We start from the raw sequence: 21471 nt of genomic DNA on the forward strand, positions 1-21471 counted from the left end.
ATTTGATCTCATTGCTGATTTGTAAGCACATTGTTTTAATTCAGAATGTCACTTCTGTAAGATCAAGGACATCAGTGAACATTTAAAGCACATCCAACATGGTCAGTGTATGGAAGATCTCAATCCAGGTAGATGAGACAGTATTGACAGAAGAGCATTTGACTGAGTGTGCAGAATGGCCAGCATCCAAAATAATTTTATGTACTAATACTGCGTGTGTGTGTGTGTGTGTGTGTGTGTGTGTGTGTGTGTGTGTGTGTGTGTGTACCATGTCATGGGTGTGGGTTCAGAGGACAGCTTTGTGGAATTTCTTCTCTCTTCATGTAATCTGGGAATCAAACACGTTGGGTTTGTTTGTTTGTTTGTTCAGCTATGAGTGCCTGTATGGATGTATGTGCACCACTTCCATGCCTGAAAACATCACCTTCTCCACCATGCCTTGGCCAATATCCACCGTATCACTGCAACGGAAGCCAAAGTTGTTTTCTTCCATTGTGATTCTGGTGTTTTATTATAGTAACAACAAAACAACTAATACAGAAAACAGTGCCAGAAAGATGGGTTATTGCTGTGACGGACCTGATCATGTTGCTTGGGGGAGGATTATGGAAATGTGGTGTTTTGACACAGAAGATCCACTGAATGCTCAAAACTGAATAAGCTTGCATGTAGAAATTTGGAAAACAAGAATGATGAAAGGAAGGTAGACAAGCGAGTCTTGGCTTGTGGAGGGGGAGAGGGCAGCCACGTCTCTTGGGAACTGCTTGTGAGAAGTTTGGGTTAAGAATCTGTGAAGTGAAACCTTCTGTCCTTTACTGGGACAATGGCTACTGGGTGTCCAGGACTGGGAAATCAGATGACTAGGGGACCAGCATCACAGACACAAGCTCTTCTTAGAACTATTTCCTTCACATCCGCACACAGAAGCTCTGGCTCAGAGCGGGGCCAGGCCGCATCCCAAGCTGGCACCCAAACTTGGTGATGTGTCGGGGTCTCCTATGTGCTACTTGCTATGGTGGCAGCAAAGCCACAGGACTGAGGGGTCATGGAAAGAAGCTGAGGCTTGCCACCATGTGGAAGGGCCAGAGTCCCTAGAGAGAGGCTAGGCAAGGACATAGGTGGATGTCCACGCTCGGTTGCTAGGAGACCTCAGCATATTAGAGATGGCAGGATGTGGAAGGCAGTGTTTTTGGAGTGGAGCTGGCATGAGCCTCCAAGACAGGCCTGTATGCTGTGGGTGACTGTCTGAGAGCTACAACTCTGCAAGCCTTTGAGTTCCCTGCCAGCTTCCCTGTCTCCACCAACATGATGCAGTGATCCACTTTAACAATAAGCCACAATAAACCCTTCCTCCATCAACCTGTTCCATGTCACTTATTTCATCATAGCAATGAGAAAAGAAACTGAAACACGGTGATTCGGGAACAGACCCTGGCTGATACTTCTGTCCACTGAAGGACCCTTGAGTGGACTTTCTTCCCCTGCCTTCCAAGCAGAAGGAATAACTTGATCGCTGCTAGATTGTTCACTGGATCTGACCAGGAATGCTTTTACCTACCACTAACAGGTTCAGCATTTGCAGGTTGGTCTTTCTACCCAAGTCATTATCAATGTTGTCCTCATCCATTCCATTGAAATCTGGATGAAAGTCAGTAGAGAGATGGATCTGACCAGGAATGACCTACCACCACCAACATCATTGCTTTGAAGGCTGTTCTCCTTACCCAAGTCATCCTCAGAATCATCCTCATCACTATCATTGATACATGGAAGTCAGTGGAGAGGTGGATGTGGCCAGGAATACCATTACCTACTACTACCAAGAGCATCACTTTGAAGGTTGTTCTCCTTACCAAAATCATCTTCATTGTTGTCCTCCTCATCATCATCGATGTCTGGAAGGAAGAAAGTGGAGAGAGTGAGTGAATGACTCATACCTCAGTGACTGTAGTAGGTGAAGCCTTGCTACCTTACACAAGAACAAACTCAGCATTTCTTTGGTTCACATCACTCACTGAGAACCACAATAGACATTCTACTCATGAGATAAAGTAACACTTCACATATTAAAAATACTGCAAAATATGTTCATTCTTTTTACAGAGGAGATACCATCTTATTTGTAGCTACTGTTAATAACAAACTAGGGACTTGAGAGATGGCTCAGTGGTTAAGAACACTGCTCTTCCCGAGGACTAGGGTTTGATTCCCAGTACCAACACAGTGGTTCACTACCATGTGTAATTCCAATTCTTGGTGATCCAATGCCCTCTCTGGCCTCCACTGGTACTAGGCAACACGTGTACCAACATACATGGCAGGTCAAATACATTCAAATTGCTTAAATCTAAAACACACACTTGAATTTCCACAGTACCGTCATAAGTGCTACAGGACTTTTCGACTTTTTGCAAGGTCTTTTTTTGAGGTATGTCACTCTGTTCAGGAACCTTGGTACTTCTGAAACCCATTTTTTTCTGTGTAGCAGAAACTAGAATGCATCACAGCAAAAATAGGTTGGTGAATCATAAAATAAAAGGAAAATTAGTCTTTGTTCTATGATAAACATTTGATCTCATTGCTGATTTGTAAGCACATTGTTTTAATTCAGAATGTCACTTCTGTAAGATCAAGGACATCAGTGAACATTTAAAGCACATCCAACATGGTCAGTGTATGGAAGATCTCAATCCAGGTAGATGAGGCAGGATTGACAGAAGAGCATTTGACTGAGTATGTAAACACAGTGAAGTCTGTGCAGTTCCTCACTTCTCTGTTCTTGAAACTGACAGTACAACTTCCTAAGGACTCCCATTAAGCCTAACGAATCTAAAAAAGTAAATGAATGTCAAGCCCCAAAGAAAATCACTAGCACTAAAAAGGGAGCTCTGTGGGGTTTGCCAAAGGCCAGAAAAATCAGCAAGAGGCCACAGTCAGATTCAGAGATAGTGTATGTACACTGCCAGGTCAGGGGAAATGGTCGCTTCTTTTCTTTTTCTTTCATTCCTCTTTCTTTCTTTTTCTTTTTCTTTTTCCTTTTCTTTCTATTTCTTTCTTTTTCTTTCTTCTTTCTTTCTTTCTTTCTTTCTTTCTTTCTTTCTTTCTTTCTTTCTTTCTTTCTTTCTTTCTTTCTTTCTTCCTTTCTTTCTTTCTTTCTCTCTTTCTTTCTCTCTTTCTTTCTTTCTTTCTTTCTTTCTTTTGAAATATTAAATTTCCTTTTTATTTCCTTCACCACTTTTCATTCCTCACATAACATGATGTTTTACAATCCGTGTTAAATATATAAGATCACCAACAAATGGAGGCACTGGTAAGGGACCATCTCTACTTCTTGTTATTGTTTGAGGACACTGTAATAATCACTTTAAGATTACAGACCGAGCCGGGCGGTGGTGGCACAGCCTTTAATCCCAGCCCTAGGGAGGCAGAGCCAGGCAGATCTCTGTGAGTTCAAGGACAGCCTGGGCTACCAAGTGAGCTCCAGGAAAGGCACAAAGCTATGCATAGAAACCCTGTCTCGAAAATTCAAAAAAAAAAAAAAAAGATTACAGACTGAATTATCTGACAGAACAAAGAAACTGAAACAAGGATCGCTATTCTACTTTTGCAACCCTGACTCAAGAAAAAATAAATAAATAAATAAATAAATAAATAAATAAATAAAAGACCATTTCCTTTAGAAGAAGCAATATGAGGAACCAGGTTAGTTCAAATGACTAGTAATTTATCACTACAATGTCAGGCTTCTCTCAGTACAAATTTATAATGATCAGACAACCACACTAGGAGAAGGCCCTCACCAGGAGTCTGACTCCAAGTTACTCTGAAACACTTGTCACGTGATGACTGGAGAAAAGATTCCCTTCAGTCAACAAACCCCACATAAGCCCTCAATCTTGACTGACAGGCTGGGACAAATCTGGATGCTTTGCCGAGTTAATGGACTGCATCTGTAGATACCACTTTCTTCATAACTACTGCCCTCAGTGCTGTCTGTATTGCCTGGACTAAACATGCCTAAGACGAGGGCAATGGCTTTTCTAGCTCAAAGTATGTACTTAACCTTGCTTGCTCCTTTCTCAGAGTCCATTTTCTGCTCTACAAAATTTTCTGTTCATACTGTACCCAAGAGCAAGATAGTCCCACATTCCCTTAACCAAAGCCCCCCTTTACCTAATGCCTAATCACATAGATATGCCTTGGGGAACAAAAGGCATCTTAGAAATGATGACTTGTCAATGCTGGCTGTGTGGATCCACTGAGTACACATGTTCCCCATGTTCTCCCTTACCAGCCAACATGGAGACCGACCATCAGTAAGGGCAAGTATTTTGTGGAGACACAGTCTAGATCCCCTGAAATATTTATGGTCAATAGAATGAGTGAAACCAGATTAGTAACTTAGTGTTGGGGGCTGGAGAGATGGCTCAGAGGTTAAGAGCACAAGCTGCTCTTACAGAGGTTCTGAGATCAATTCCCAGCAACCACATGGTGACTCACAGCCATCTATAATGAGATCTGGTGGCCTCTTCTGGCCTGCAGGCATACTTGCACACAGAATACTATATATACAATCAATCAATAAGTAAATAAAATAACTTAATGTTGACTGGGGTCTTAGTAGATAAGAGCTCTAAATGGCCTTATGATAGAGTGAGGGGAGATCTGGTAGTTATAGGGTGTGGTTTTCCCTTTCCCCAAATTGTGAGCCTCAACACTCTGTGTCAGCATTGGTTCTTTCTATGTGCTTTTGACATCACCACAGTGATGAGAAAAGGATTCCCGCAGCAATGCCCACCCTGGGCTGTGTTTTAACATATTACCTGAAACTCTACCTTATCCTATGCATTCACAAAGGCTTTGGAAATCCAGAAATTTACACAGACTACAGAACCTCTTATCTGGCTAATGACAGCAGAGGGGAGCCTCTAAATCTGGACCCACACGTTGGAGTCCCTCATTGCCCCTTTCACATAATAGCACTGGGTGTTTTCATTCACTCATCATTGTGTCTCTTTGAATCTGCACAGGGAATGCAGATCTTAATTGAAAATGGACACACATCTGTGCTGTTCCTGAGTGACCTAATGAACACAAGACATGGGACAGAAATGCTGAGGAAAGTTAGTTATTGGCAGGATGCTCTGCCACAGTCCTTACAGGGTCCCACAGAAGGCCTACGTCACGGTCTCTAAAGCGATTGTTCTTGCATATATCCTGCCTAACATGACAGCAGTGTCCTCTCACACAGGGCTGGGTTGTACAGACAGAATCAAAAGTTTTAAAATAATTCCTATGTTTGCCTAAGCGCATAGTCAGTGTTCAGTCCTAAGGAAGGTCAGTAATGGTCTCTACAACATTCCAATTGCACAACCATGGTGAGTAGAGACTCTCTGATTAACATGAGCTCAGAATTCTGGGAGGAATAGCACTGTCTATGACAAAGTCTTGTACTGTTAGGCCTGGAAAATGCACCATCTTACATTATTAATGTGGTGATATATTGTGAACCCTAATAAAGTTTACCTGGTGATCAGTGGACAGAGGCAGCCACTAAATCAGACATAGCTATCAGGCTGTGGTGGCACACGCCCTTAATCCTATCACTCAGGAGGCAGAGATCTGTCTGGATCTCTGTGAGTTCAAGGCCACGCTGGGCTACACATGAGAGAAACAGAATCAGGCAGTGGTGACACACGCCTTTAATCCCAGGAAGCAATATGGCAGGACATAGAAAGGTACATAAGGTGTGAGGAAACAGGAACTTGCTCTCTTGAGGCTGAGCATTTCATAGAGGTAAGCTAGGGGCTGGCTGTTCTGCTTCTCTGATCTTTCAGCTTTCACTCCACTATCTGACTCTGGATGTTTTATTATACGACCTTTTAAGATCAGTGTTACAAGTAATGCCTCACAAAGACGAGGGCTTCCCCCTTGAGCCACTGGCCTGTTTGTAGGAACAGAAGAAGCCCTGAGGGAGTGAAGTCCTGAGCAAGTGTGTATTATTGACAAGGGCACAGCCCAGGGGAAATGGGCAAATCCTTTCTCCCAGGTGGGCCAGGCTAGAAGTCACCAAAGCCTTCTTCTTGTTCAAGTGCAAGTGTTTACTGGTGCCTGATCAGTGTGTACAAAAACCAGCAGCTGCATCTTCCTGGTCTGGAAGGTTAGGCCTGAGACTGCTTGCCTGTGGAGACTTCCTGCCAGCAAGCAGCCAGCCACTCCCCCTGTGATGTACCTAACACACACACCGAAATTTCAGGTTGCTAGAGTTAGTAGATGCCCTGCATCAGAGCTTACACCTCAACCCTACACTCTGACCCCGTCTTTCTGTACATGTGTCTGTGTGTCTGTCCTTTCTTCACTCCCTAACATCCAACTCTAGCCCAGTGTGTTGATGTGCCAATGCATGGCAAAATTGTTATGTTAGCGAGGCAGGCACCTGATTGCCTGAAAAACCCACCCTATCAAGATCAATATAAACAGGGATAGCGACAACCCCTTTTTTTGGGGGGGTGTGGGGGGGTGAAATTCTACCCTTTCTACCAAAGTATAATTTTTGCATTCCCAGTCTCCACAAACTATCTATGAGATGTATATTCATTCTGTCTGAATGTCTGTCTGATTATGATGATCCTGAAGATACTAATTTTACTTTCACACAGACTCAGGTTTGCAAGACTTAGAGAAAGGTTTACAAATAACTCCACTACTGGCAATAGTGCCTGTTCTTAAAGTAAGTCCAGCATTGTTCCCCAGAGTGTTCCAGTTACCTAAGATCCATAGATCCTGCTTGAATGAAATGAACCCCAGAACAGAGGATGGATTAACATTATATATTAAGATATCAAGTGTTGCAAGATAAAGAAAGGCCATCATCTTACATCATTAAGGCCTCATACATATGAAGGTGATTCCCTTTAGATGTGGGCCAATTGATGGAAGCCTCAGGTTTACAAAGCAAACACTTTATCAAAAGAGTTACCTCCTTTGCCCTCAAAAAGATATAGAAAGGGACATGGGAAAACTTACTGTTCAGAGACAGGCTGATCTTTATACAACAAGTAAGTTCTTCCATTCTATTTATTCACATGCCCCTAGACAATAATTTTTAAGATTGCAAAGATTTTTGTTTGTATGACATGTGTTCATCTGATTGACCTTGTCAACAATCAGTTCCTATTTTCATATGCATATTTTCCATAAGTGATGGCATGAAGGAAATAATTATAAATGAAAGCATTGGAAAGAGAAGGCGGCAGGAACATGGGCTTTGGTTTGCTAACACAGATGAAAACAAACTACATGCATTTCTGGACCACACAACACAGTCATTTTTTGGACTTGGAATTTACTGTCTTCCTTTGTGGAAAAGGATGACAAAGGGGCAATAAAATAGAGTGGGTTCTTGTAGCCTCTCAGTTTCCTAAGTAGACTCATATTAAGTGGCAGGACACGGTCAATGTACATGGCTATGTGTGTTCTGGATTGAATTGTATGCAGGTGGTGCTGCATGTGGAGTGTTTGGGAGCTTTGGGGTGTGGAGCCTATCCTGAGTTAGTGAGTCATTTAGGGCCAACCTCCAGGTGTTGGAGTCCAGTTCCACCTCTGCTTATTCTGTTTCCTTGGTATGGATGCAACATACCAAAGTGGTCTCCTGCAAATGAGGCCACCTAGCCTTCCCTGCCAGCTGCCAGGTACTCTCAAACATTACAGAATGATCCCCCTTCAATAAGTCACATGGACACTTCCTTCCTTCAGTGAATCTTCTTAGGTCATATCAAGGTGGAAAAAAAACCAAACAAAACCAATGAATGATTCCATGAGAGTCTCATCATGGTTTCTGTCTGTTTAGAAGGCCTCACACTGCATCTGACCCAGAGTCCATGACCTACAGGTAAGAGTCTTTGTTTTTCAGGTGGGTCTGACTACACAAGTCATTCTCAGCACTGTGATCATCATCATTAGCCATGACTGAAAGAAAGCCAGGGGAGAGAGTGAATCACACACAGTGTCTGCCATAGGTGAAGACACACTGCCTCACACAAGAACCATCTCTGCTTTCTTTTGATTCATATCATGCCACCAGAACCAAAATAGGCATTTCAATGTGGTTTTATGCTCTGTGGTGGTAGTTCTACTGGTGGACTAGAGAAATTAATTTCCACTTTAAAACTACTACAATGATTCTTCATTCTCTTTATAGTGGGGATACTATACAATCTACAACTACTGATAATAACTATAATTAATTACTGAATTTCCACTGTACCGTCATTAGTGCCACAGGTCTTTTGCAGCATTGTTTCAGACATTTCATTGATTGTAGAGGTAACGGAGCACCGAATGCCTAGCTTCCGCAATATGGCTACAACTTGAATGCAATCAAAACAAGAATGTTTAGTTCTGCTGAATTCATTTAAAAAAATAAGGAACTAACAACTGTTTTATGTTTAACATTCCATCTCATTACTGATTTGGGAGTACACTCATCTGATTCAAAATATCACCTTTGGACAATCCTGGAAATCAGTGTCGACTCATTGGAGATATGACATGGTCGGGATAGGTGGGGTATCAATTCACATGGGTGAGACAGTATCAACAGAAGGGCAGTGTGACTGTGTGAAGTGACCAGCATCCAAATCCCTCCAATAGCCATGTAAACACATTAAAAATGCAATTGCTTACTTCTGCATTCTTGACTCTTGACACTGTAGTTTCCTAAGAACTTACATTGCACCTAAAGAATCTAAATAAGCAAATGAAGGAAGAGCTCTGGTTTGCTGTGGATAGTGCTCTGTATACTGTGAATGTGTGGCTATGATTGGTTAATAAATAAAATGGTGATTGGCCAGTAGCTAGGCAGGAAGTATAGTATAGGCGGGAAGAGCAGAGAGGAGAATTCTGGGAAGAGGAAGGCTGAGTCAGGAGTCTCCAGCCAGACACAGAGGAAGCAAGATGTGAAGGCATAACTGAGAAACAGTACCAAGCCATGTGGCTAAACATAAATAAGAATTATTGATTAGTTTAAATGTTAGAGCTAGTCAGTGGTAAGCCTGAGCTAATGGCCAAGGAGTTTTAATTAATATAAGCCTCTGTGTGTTTACTTGGGTCCAAGTGGCTACAGGACTGGCAGTTGAGAGAGGTTTGTCCTGAGCATGGACCAGGTGGAACACAGGAAAACTTCAGCTACACTGGTAACAAGCACTAGTACCACAAAGGTGCTCTATGGTGCTTGGTCTCTCCAGAACCACCACCTGGATGGTGATACTTACAACCAGAGAGGCTGTTTGGATGACTTCTGGAAAGAACATAAACATATGCTTGCTTCATTATTTATACAGCACAGCTTTTTAAAGTTCACACACATATCTCGTATTACCTTCACAGAAAGGCACTAGAGAAGAAGACAATCAACATCTCCTACTTTGGACCTGAAGGCACTGTGCTAGTTAGCTACTAATGGCACTGTGCCTGAGTAGATGACAGAAAAAAAGAACAGGACAGATGTTCTACTTTTCAATCCCTACTACAAAAAGTCACCATTCCTCACAAAGGAGTGGAGTAAGGGAACAACGCTTGTTTAATTGTATGGCATTCCTCTGCCACTACTTCACATGGTCAGCTCCTCTCAGTGAGTCTTTCAGGCATTTTCTTATGGCCTAGACTGGCCAGTGATTGGAGATGAGATTAAATTCATGAGAACCATGAGCCCCCTTCTAGAGTACTAGATTAACCAACCTATGTTGTGTCCACATCACACTTTATGCACTGTTGAGTATCAAACCCAGAGACTCCTAAATGAAGACCTGCTACTCCAATGACAGAGCAAAAGCACAAACAAAGTACACCATAGCTTTCTCTGTCTTTCACAGTTGTGAATGACTGTCACCTGATCCATGGATGCTACCTATGTTTTCTGATCGCTGATACAGAAAGGGTACTGTTTGTGTTTTCTATAGGCAGGATTTTTTCTGGGTATATGCTGGAAAGCTGAATGGATTCATGCAAAATGACAGCTCATGTCTCCATGAGGAGAAAATCTGAGCCAATTCTAAAAATGTCACTTTCATCCCAAATATCTGGGAACATGGTTGGCTCTTGTAGTCCCTAGCTATCTAGCTTGGTCACTCACATCCCTCTCCTAGTTGGTTGTCCTGTAGCAGTAGGGTATGCTGAGAAATGAATTCAACATATATGGCTATGGTGAGCTCTGAACCAAGTAATGTAGGAAAGGCATGGCCTCAGATCTCTTCATTGACAAAATTGACATGTGTAATTGGAAAATCTTTTGGGAGAAAACACATAAAGATGTTTGTTGATACATGAAATCCCAACAAGAGTAAATGAGAGAACCACATACACAGGACCATGATAGGTCTCTTGGGATATCTGTTGTTATCTTACCTAAATTTACAATCTTGTTGCCATTAGATTGCTTTGAAAAGAATGAGGAACCAATATGACCTCATAGAGCCTGTGACAGCTTGACTTCACAGGTTTAAGCCAGACAGGCTCCTAGAGCTGAGAGTTGGAAGTAGACATGGGCTCCCATCCCTAACCAAGAAGCTATCTGCAGCTGACAAGCTCTCACAAAGGAAAAAGTACTTTTCCCCAGTGGTGTGTCAACCACAATCCAGGGCAGTCCCCATGCCCAACAGGAGATGGCCAACACAAAACAAACTCAATGGTGTTTTTCTAGATTTCTGTGTCTTACATTGTTTTGTTTGGCATTTTCTGTTTTACTGAGCTTTTGCTAATATATTATAGTTTCTGATTCTGTGTTTAAATGCGGGTGTGTGTGTGTGTGTGTGTGTGTGTGTGTGTGTGTGTGTGTGTATGTGTGTGTGGTGTGTATATGTGTGCTTTTTCCTTTTTTTAAATTACTTTTATTGTTTTTCACATTGCCTGTTTGCTTTCTAAAGAGAGAGGAGGCATGGAGTTGTCAGGTGGGGAGGTGGGGAAGATCTGAAAAGAAATGGGAGAGGGGAATAGGATGATTTCTTAAAATTTAAAAAAGATTTGTACATAAACAAGTAAATAGAAGTTGTGAACCAGACAAAGACAACAAGTATATGCAGAGTTCTTATCTACAGTGTGTCCAAAAATGTCATTCCAAGATACATACTGTATCTGTGCCTCCTTGACTGGACCTGCAATTCAGAGAAAACACTCTTAGATCAGATCATACTGAGTTATGTTTGCACAGATTTCTATTTTTTTTTTTCCTGTGACTTAGGACAGTTTGTAAACAGGACTGAGAAGAACAGCCCATTTGAAGATTCTATATTAGTCTGTTATGTGATTCTCTTACAAAACACCTGCAGCTAGTTACTGTGTGAAAAATATAAGTGAATTTTACACCTTTGCCTGTTTAGTCCACATCCGGCAAACTCACCCCTTGATTCTCTACTGAGGGTTTCCTCAAAGCTTCTTTGGAAGGTGGCAGAGAAATATTATAAGAATCTGTGAGATGAATCCCTCCAAGGAGTGTCTCTGTTGCTCAAGTATCTACTCTAACATCATACCTTAAAGGTCTCACTGCCTCAATATCTCTTAGCGGACACCAGAATCTTTTGCCACATCAATATTTGGAGAAACACATTCCAACTGTATTAACCTTAGGAGACCCCAGCAGAAAGACAAGAAGACACTCACAGAAGAAACAGGAACTTTTCCTATATAATATGCCTGTTGGCTTCTTATACATGTTTTAGTCTGAAGGGGAATCTTATGTGAGAAGAAAAGCTCCTGACACCCACTATGGTAACTGACATGGTTTACAATTTCCTCTCGTGCTGTGTCGTATCATGGGTGACTTGTGTCCTTTTCCTATGTAAACACTCTAATACCTATAGTGTGTGGACAGTTTTATTATTGAGATCTGATGCCCATAAAAATAAAGTATCATGAAAGTAACCTTTCTATGTTAGGATATGGAAAGGCCATCTTACCGCAACCAACGATGATTTTGACCCTTCTTCTGAGGCCTGAGGATGCTCCTCACACAAATCTAGGGGAACAGGATATAACTTTCAGCTAATGGTACCACCTGTTATATGTCAAGGGCTTTTACGTTGCTAGGGACAGTGACATGTGGACTTAGTCCCTATGCCTTGCCTCAGTGCACAGAATTAATAAACATGGCTGAAGGGCTACAAGACAGTTTTCCCTGCCAGGAAAAGTGAAAACAAGGCAAGACCTCAAGAGACCTGAAGTAGAGACTTTTTGTTCTCCTACATAAAGGGAATCTAACACACTGTGAAATAATCCATCTTGGATTAGGCTACACTTAAATAAATGTTATGTTAAATGACAGATTGCTATCACTTTATGACCATTTCAAGTCTTTCTAGATCTCTGCTAACCTCTTTCAGCTGCTTCAGATCAACATAGACAGACTCTTCATTCATTTACTATGATCTTACTTTTTAAATTGCTTATTTGCCATTGCCTGTGTATATGCATATACAAAGTGTATGTACAGGAATACATACTATGTGACATCTGTCCAAGGGTCAAAGGACAAGATTGTGGATTCTCTCTTTCTACCTTCATATGGATCTGAGAAATGACACTCAGGTACTAAGCACTGGAAGAAATATACATTTACCCTTTGAATCATATTGTCAGCCCTAGCATATAGAATTTTAATCTTCAAAATGTACACATTGTTCAAGAAAAATTCATGCAGTATCAGGAACATGATGTAATGACACTAAATTTTTCACTCCCTGATACATAATCATACTTTACTGATAAGTGCAAGATACTGACATTATTACACTTAAAGAACCATTATAGATTGTTTTTTTCTCCTGCTAGTTTTTCTTTACTGGGTCATCCTTTGTATTCATTCTGTGAGGTGAATGTCCAGGTTCAGACTACCCAACTCACATTAAGGCAGAGAACACTGATCATCTGTCCCCTGGAATTCTACTTGCTTCCGCAATTAAGAAATTTAGATAGAAGATAGATTCTTTTGTATGGTTGTTAATGTCCTCATAGCCTAAATATAAGTTCATGGTAACAGTTTGGAACCTCATACTAGGGGGCTACATATCTGATTTCAACCTTGGCACTTTCACCTAAGAACATCATGACCTTGAGTCTATTCATCATCACATCTCTTCAATTCCTGTGCATCATCATTAAAGAAGTAAACAATGTCCGTGTCTGTTTTCCTCCTGAGTAACTTAGCGAACCTAACTTATTGGTGTAAATGCTGAGAAAGGCTAGTTGTCAGCACAATGTACTGCCATAGACAGTGCACCCTCACATACTCCACAGAGTCACAAAAACCCTATAACAAATCCTCAAGCTATTGTTCTAGATAGATCCTGTTTTTCCTAAAAGTATTTATTTTAATTTCACACAGACATTTGTTGCACAGAGACAGCTAAAACTTTCAAAGTAATGCCTATGTTGTCCTGTGTTGGCCTAGATGCATATTCAGATTCCATTTCTAAAGTATGGTCAGTATTGTTCTTTAAAATGTTCCAATTGCATGACTTCAGTTATTAGATCTTCAATGAATTGGCCAGAAAAGACTAGTAGGTTAACATTGTTTGTTTAAATGTCTAGTACTCTTAGACTTGGGAAATCCACCATCTTATATCTGCCTCAGAAATGTGGTCACACAATGGGAAAGTCTTTGTGCATGAAAGCAAGTACTGTGTCAGCTAAGCTAGCCATTTACTGGTCTAGAAGAATGCAAAGACCCAGGAACTAATGATTCTGAATGAAAGATGGTCCTTTTACGTAACAAATGAGGTCATTTGTTTTCTATGCCGTTAGACATGCATAACAATCTTAAGTGTACACAGATGTCTGTGTTTTATATTTTCATTTTGTCTAACTTCCCCAGTATCCAAGCACATTCCCTACATCAGCTGTGCAGTCTCAGCAAAAAGAAGTACACAGGAAGTTACTAAAATACTTATTAATGAAAGAAGAGGTAGGATAAAGACACAGGAAAGCAAGCAGACTTCAAATCAATTGCCAGGATTATGACAAACTATGTTAAACTCTTGATCAGATGTCATGGTCATTTCTTTGTTCCTGAAACATATTGTAGTCCTCTGAGAGAAGATGACAAAGTGGAAAAAATAAGAAAGCAGGTTCTTGTATTTTTGCCTAGAGTTCAGATTATGTGACATGAAATGGTCAATCTACATAAAGCCTTAAATCATATACTGTGTGTTCTGGTTTGATTAGGGGATGTCCTGCATAGCCTGATGAGTTTGAGCACTCTATCCTCACCTTATGGTACTGCCTAAGAAAGGCTTCAGGAGATGGAGCATCCCTGGAGAAAGCAAGCCCCTGGGGAAAGACCTCTGTCTAACTTCTGTTTAGTCTCTGCTTCCTGAGTACATGTGTATGCACTTATGTACAGATGCAATGTGACCAGCCAGCGCCATACACCTGCTGAGACATTTTCCCTGCCAGAATGACCACCTTGTCATAATAGCCCAAATAAACCTTTCCTCCATTAAAATGCTTTTCTCAGTTATTTGGTCACAGAAAATAAGAAAAGCCACTAATCATTAATAGAATCTCATCGTTGTTTCTGCCCATCTGGAAGTCCTTAAATTGACTTTCCTCTTTTGCCTCCCAAGCAGAAGGAACAACCTGACTGTTGATAGACCCTTTCATTGGATCTGGCCAAGAATGCCAGGACCTACCTTGGTCTTCGAGATACATGTTGTTCTCAGGAGACAACTCAATTTCAGTGTTGCCATCCTCCATGATGTCAATGTTTGGAACTATGTCTGTCGAGAGTGATTTACATACTACTGTCGATAGTGGGTGAAGCCACATTGCCTCACCCGAGAACCCGCTCTGCTTCCCTTTGCTTCAGATCATTCAGGGAGAAGCACGACAGTCATTGAAATGCATTTTGAAGTTCTATCATTGCAGTTCTACTTTTGAATACTTCACTCATTAAAAATACATGAGGCATTTTCCACCTTTTTAATAAGAGATGTAGACTGTGGTTTGAATCAGAAATATCCTGTTTAGGTTCAGCTATTTGGATATCTGGTACCCAGTTTGGGGCACCAGTTGGGAAGATTGTGGATCCTTTAGGAGCTAGCCTTGCTGAGTGAATTGTATTACTGGAGGTAGGGTTTGAAGCCTCATAGCCTCACCCTAATTCCAGTTCATTCTCTCTCCTTCCTATTTGTAGGTTTTTGAACATGTGACTTCTCAGCCTACAGATATAAATACAACTTATTCAATCCATCTGTTGTTACTTGTATGTATATGATTTCAGGGTTGACCACTTGTTATTGAATAAGCAACTGGGGCTTCGTCTCTGAAGAAGACTATATCTCCTGCTCTCAGTATTCCTTAGTTGTCTATATTTCTTTTTCTGTGAGTGGGGCTCCATGAGATCCCCCACTTCCATGTTAGCATGTCTATTGGTGGTGTACTTCCAGTCTTGTTTAGGTAGCCATACTGTTAGGTAGCATGGATGAAGCTTCCCTGCCATTTCTAGGAGACAACCTCAAGCAGAGTTCCTGGTCTTCTGGCTCTTACAACTTTTCTATGCCTTCTTTCTTAATGGCCCCTGAGCTTTAGGTGTGTTGCAGATGTATCATCAATTGGGGCTGTACCCTCTGGGGATTTTTCAAGTTGAGCTAAAGGCATTTTGCATTATAATACGGTCATTAGCTTACAGAGGCAAGGAAGTGGAATATGGTGGTATGCTGAGAAATGTTTCTCATAGGCTCCTGTAATTGAAACCTTGGTCTCTGGTGGTTGATACTGTTTGGGAAAGTTGTAGCATGATTAGGAAGTGGAGCATTGCTGGAGAAAATGCATCACCGTGGGCAGGCTTTGAGAATCTCTAGCCTCACCCAACTTCCAGTTTGCTGTTTCCTGTTTGCTGTTGAAAATGTGATCTCTCAGCCTACTGCTCCTGACAGTATGCCTGCCATGACTTTCACCCACCATGATTGATATTTACCCCTCTGGAAACCTAAGTCAACATAAACTCTTTCTTCTGTAAGTGTCTTTTGGTCATAGTGTATTATCGTAGCAACAGAAAAGTATCTAGTACAATTACCATCACCAATGACTATTAATAACTCAAACACATTACTGAATATCCACAGTACCGTCACTGGTGCCGCATGCCTTTTCCTTCACATGCACGTTTGCTGTTTCAGATCTTACACTGAAGGACTTGCTGTGCCTAAGCCCCAGCTTTTGCATCATAGATCTCACTGCAACGCATTCACAACAAAAAGAGGTCAGCTCAATTGCATTTAACAAATAAACAAATGACCCCCACCCCCGGGGAAAACTAACAACTGTCCTGTGTATAAACATTTGACCTCATTAGTGATTTCCAAGCATGACTCAGAATGTTACTCTGAATGGAGGATCACAAACATAAGTGTCCACTTAACACAAGAATGGCATGGTCAGTCAGGTCTCAATTCATGTGAATGGCCCAGTATTAGCAGAGAAGCAAAGTGACTCAGTGTGTGAGACAGCCAGCATCCAAATCACTTTAGGATCCATGTAAACCTAGTGAAATTTATGCAGCTACTTATGACACCAATTCTTGGCACTATGACACTCCAACTGCCTAAGCACTTACATTAAACCTGATGAATCTAAAGCAGTAAGTAAACATGAAGACTTACAGAATAGTACTAGGTCTAGAGAAGTGGTCTGTGGGGTTTACTGAATGCTAGAACAATCCCAAGACAGCAATGGGTGGATCCAGAGACAGCTCCAGAACAGTGGACAACAGCTATTTCTTTTCATTCTTTACCTACCCATGGTGTTTTACAGTCCATGAAGATTGTGTATCACATTGAGGTAGGGAAGCAGGTAAGGGGTTATCTTCATGCCACTGTGACATAATTGCCCTGACAGAAAAACCTCAAAACAGGGAAGGAAGTTCTACTTTTCAGTTCTTTTCTCCAAAAGAAGTGATATGAGAGAGTTTGGTTAGTTCAAATGTGTCCATCTCTTCTACACTGTCTTTCTAATGATGAGACAACCATGCTGACCAGACACCACATAATGACTCAGACTCCAAGTCATTCTAACACTGATGTTACATTACAGTCGTGGTGGGGATGGGGAACACTTCCCTACAACTGACATACTCTGGATAAGATTCAAACTCAGTGAACAGGACAAGAAGTTAGGTGGCGTGGTGATTTAATGGATGTGTCTGCGCACATCACTTTCTAGGTGACGACTGCCCTTGGCACTCTCTGTGGAGCCTGAAAAAGTCCAGAGAAGAGAAGGGCAGAACCTTCACTAGCTCTAAGTGCGCACCTCCCCTGCTCACGCTCCCTCAACCGTGTCCAGTTTCTAAACTACAAACTCTACTATTCACAGTCCATCCCCGAGCAAGATACACAGTCCTATCTCCCCCTAACAAAAACAATCTGTAGCAGATGTCTTCAACCTAGAGAGGTACTCTCAGTCACAAGGCATTTAGAAATCCTGACATGAAATCAAATTGTTCGATAATGACTGTATATATCCATTGAGTGTAATGGCTCCCTATGCTCACATTTCTTGGCCAACATGGAAACAGAGCATCTGTGAGGGGAAGTTCCCTTCAAGTATAAGTGTACCTCATCTTGAAAAGAAGTGTGGTTGCCGGGCGATGGTGGTGGTGGTGGTGGTGGTGGTGCATGCCTTTAATCCCAGCACTTTGGAGGCAGAGCAGGCAGAGATCTCTGAGTTCAAGGCCAGCCTGGTCTACAGAGTGAGATCCAGGACAGGCAGCAAAACTACTCAGAGAAACCCTGTCTTGAAAAAAAACAAAACAAAACAAAACAAAAAACAAAACAGAATAGAAGTATGGTCAAAATAATGAGACTGTATTAATAACTTAGTAGGCTTCAGTTCTGATGGGTGGCTCTTTGTACTTATACTAATGCCTTCTACAATGCTGAAGCATTCACCTGGAATCAGCCATGTTCAAGTAAAACCCAATTATGACACATGTCCACCATGTTTTCCAATGTAGAGTCCCCCATTGTCAAAATCAATTTGACAACAAGCAGATAAGCTTTAACTTTTTGAGTTTTGTTGTGGTGGTAGCTGTTTTAATTTTTCAGACAGGGTCTCATGTCACAATCTGGGCTGGCCAGGGAATGCCTCAGATTGATCACCATACTCCTTACTCTACAGTCCTAGAATTACAAGAATTACCAACTTCCCAGGGTTTGCAGTGCTGAGGATCAAGCCCAACACTTTCTGTATGATAGCCTAGTTTTCTGTAAGCTAAACAATCTGAGCCTACCTAGGCTTTATTTTTTAAACTTGTATCTCCAGCACAATGCATAGATGCTATCTGCAGTTTTGACCAGTGAGACAGCTAAGAGTTCTCTGTCAGTTGGAATTATTCTAGAAATGGAAAGCTAGGATTCCTCCATAATTTCTACCCATTTCTTGACAGGGTCAGAGGCAGAGTTTATAGCTGGGAATGTGACCTATATACTTCATATCTGGGAACACATTTTGTCCTTGTATTCCCTAGCTTGCCCTCTTGCTCATGTGCCTCCCTGTCCTGGTACATTCTTCTTTAGTAAGGTTATGCTGAGAAATGAATTCATCATATGTATCTGTAATGAGTTTTAAATTAATTGATGTGGCAAAAGTGAGAACAACTCTTTAAGTTTTTCATTTAAATTGAAAATTTGTTGGAAAATCAAGATATTTTGGGGGGAAGCACACATAAAGATATTGTCAGACACACAAAATCCCAAGGTTAGTAAGGTAAATAAGAGAGAACTAAAGACACATAACCATGATGTGTCTCTTGGAATATCAGTAGTTGTTTGAAACTAAACCTGCCATTCTCATGGCTACCAGGTCTCTCTGAAAATAGCGGTGCAGTAAATATGCAATTCTTATCTACAGTGTGACTTTAAAAAAAAGTCATTCCAGAATACATACGGCATCGGCACTTCCGTGACTCGACCTGCAATTTAGAGAAAACACTCTTAGGTTCAGGTAATACTGAGTTCTGTTTGTCTTTGGTTCTTCTAGTGACTTGGGGAAGAGTGGCCAAGTGAAAGATTCTGTATTAATTTGTTGTGTGATACTGCTACAAAACACCCGAGGCTGGGTAATGTGTGAAAAACATAAGTATTTTTCATACTCTTGATCATTTATCCCAGATCAGGCAAACATACCTCTTTGTCCCCTACAAATGTTTCCTGGAAGCTACACTGAAAAATGGCAGAGAACTATTAAGACAATCTGGTACTGTGAGATGAATCCCTACTAAGGGGTGCCTCTGTGTCAGATTATTTACTTTAACTTCACACTTTAAAGATCTCAACACCTAATGTCCTTATAATGGACTTAAAAATCTTTTACCACATCAATAATTAGGAAAATACATTCCAATTGCCTTAACCTTAGACGTCCCCTGAAGAAAGGTAAGAGGACACTTAGAAAAGAAACTTTTCACAGGTAATGTGTGTGGTGATATTTTATTTGTACTGAAATGTGATTTTATTTGTATGTTAATAAATAAAGTTGTCTGGGGGTCAGAGCTATTAGCAAGCCATAGCAAAAGCCGGGTGGTAGTTCAAGCCTTTAATCCCAGCACTTAGTAGGCAGAGCCAGGAGGATCTCTGTGTGTTCAAGGATACATCCAGCATTGGAGACACACGCCTTTAATCTCAGTACCAACCATAGAAGACCTGGAGGTCTGTACAGACAGGCAGTGACAAGGTGGTTATGTGGTTGGGTTTACAACCAATGAGAAGGCAGAACAGAAGGTCTTTATAAAGACAGACACACAGGAAGTAGGTCTCTTTTGGAGAGGAAGGACCACCGCGAGAAAAAGGGTAAGGTTTTTAGCTCTTAGCTCTGACCTCTTTGGCTTTCTTCTTTGCATTGGTTCTGTGTTTCTTATTGAATAAGACGGTTACTTCTACAAATGTGTGCCAACTTTTGAGTGAAAATCACTCAGGTTTTAATCTAGACAGAAAAACTTTTGCCAGAAGAAAGGTCCCCTAAAAATACATGTGGAAACTGGCACTGGCATTTTTTTACAACTTGACCAAAAACTGCTTGATCTAGTTCTACTTCCTCCTTTTACTTAGAAAATACTTGAATACCTATAGTGTAGGTAATCAGTTTTATCATCCCAATGTGATAAAAGAAAATATAAAGGAATCCTGAATCCAACCTTTTTGTTTTAGAAAAGGGAAAAGATATTTTACCTTAATTAGTGATGGATTTATCTTCTCTTTTGGGGGGGTCTTCATCTGGTCCTTGTCAGACATCCCTAGGAGAACACAAAATAAACCTGAGATCATGGTACCACTTACTGTATCACAGGGGATCTTGGATTGATGTGGACAGAGTTCTATGGATTCAATCTAAACATTCAGGCTTAATGCACATAGTTAATTAATAAACATAATTGTGTTGATGCGAGAACATCCTCTTGACTAGGGAGAAAAAATCAAGACCTTGAGAAATGAGAAAGGTAAGTTTTGCCCTTCTATATAATGTGAATCTAAAGCAACCTGAAAATGTTTCATTGGGGAAACACTGAAATAAATGTTAAATGATGGGTTTCTAGCCAGGTGTAGAGGCCCATGCCTTTAATCCCAGCACCTGGGAACCAGAGGCAGATGGATCTCCAAGTTCAAGACCAGCCTGGTCTACAGAGTCAGTTCTAGGACAGTCAGGACCACACAGAACCCTGTCTCAAAAAAACCAAAAGAGAAAAAAAAATAGATTTCTGCTTTCTCTTACTTCTTCAGAACATTTTGAAGTCAGGACAACTGGCACTTCTTTCTAGATATCAGTCAAACCTCTTTTAACCCCATAGGCAAGCATCTATCTAGATGCATTAACCACATATGATTTTCAAAATTAATTTTATGTACTAATATTGTGTGTGTGTGTGTGTGTGTGTGTGTGTGTACCATGTCATGGGTGTGGGTTCAGAGGACAGCTTTGTGGAATTTCTTCTCTCTTCATGTAATCTGGGAATCAAACACGTTGGGTTTGTTTGTTTGTTTGTTTATCTATGAGTGCCTGTATGGATGTATGTGCACCACTTCCATGCCTGACAACATCACCAACTCAACCATGCCTTGGCCAAAATCCACCGTATCACTGCAACGGAAGCCAAAGTTGTTTTCTTCCATTGTGATTCTGGTGTTTTATTATAGTAACAACAAAACAACTAATACAGAAAACAGTGCCAGAAAGATGGGTTATTGCTGTGACGGACCTGATCATGTTGCTTGGGGGAGGATTATGGAAATGTGGTGTTTTGACACAGAAGATCCACTGAATGCTCAAAACTGAATAAGCTTACATGTAGAAATTTGGAAAACAAGAATGGTGAAAGGAAGGTAGACAAGCGAGTCTTGGCTTGTGGAGGGGGAGAGGGCAGCCACGTCTCTTGGGAACTGCTTGTGAGAAGTTTGGCTTAAGAATCTGTGAGGTGAAACCTTCTGTCAT

General features: G+C 41.1%; 1 protein-coding gene across 1 annotated transcript in view; it reads right to left on the bottom strand.

Moving 5' to 3' along the window:
• LOC143274202 (uncharacterized) overlaps positions 1-21471 on the bottom strand; it is a 143693-nt gene that overhangs the window by 33421 nt on the left and 88801 nt on the right. The window contains exons 34-40 of the mRNA XM_076575897.1: positions 20214-20278; positions 18934-18958; positions 16119-16226; positions 11952-12010; positions 11126-11150; positions 8267-8368; positions 1854-1895 (exon numbers count right to left, since the gene is read on the bottom strand). Coding sequence (XP_076432012.1) covers positions 1854-1895; positions 8267-8368; positions 11126-11150; positions 11952-12010; positions 16119-16226; positions 18934-18958; positions 20214-20278 — 426 coding nt within the window. The remainder of the gene's footprint in view (positions 1-1853; positions 1896-8266; positions 8369-11125; positions 11151-11951; positions 12011-16118; positions 16227-18933; positions 18959-20213; positions 20279-21471) is intronic.

Source organism: Peromyscus maniculatus, chromosome 7 (assembly GCF_049852395.1).
Source record: "Peromyscus maniculatus bairdii isolate BWxNUB_F1_BW_parent chromosome 7, HU_Pman_BW_mat_3.1, whole genome shotgun sequence".
Taxonomy (NCBI): domain Eukaryota; kingdom Metazoa; phylum Chordata; class Mammalia; order Rodentia; family Cricetidae; genus Peromyscus; species Peromyscus maniculatus.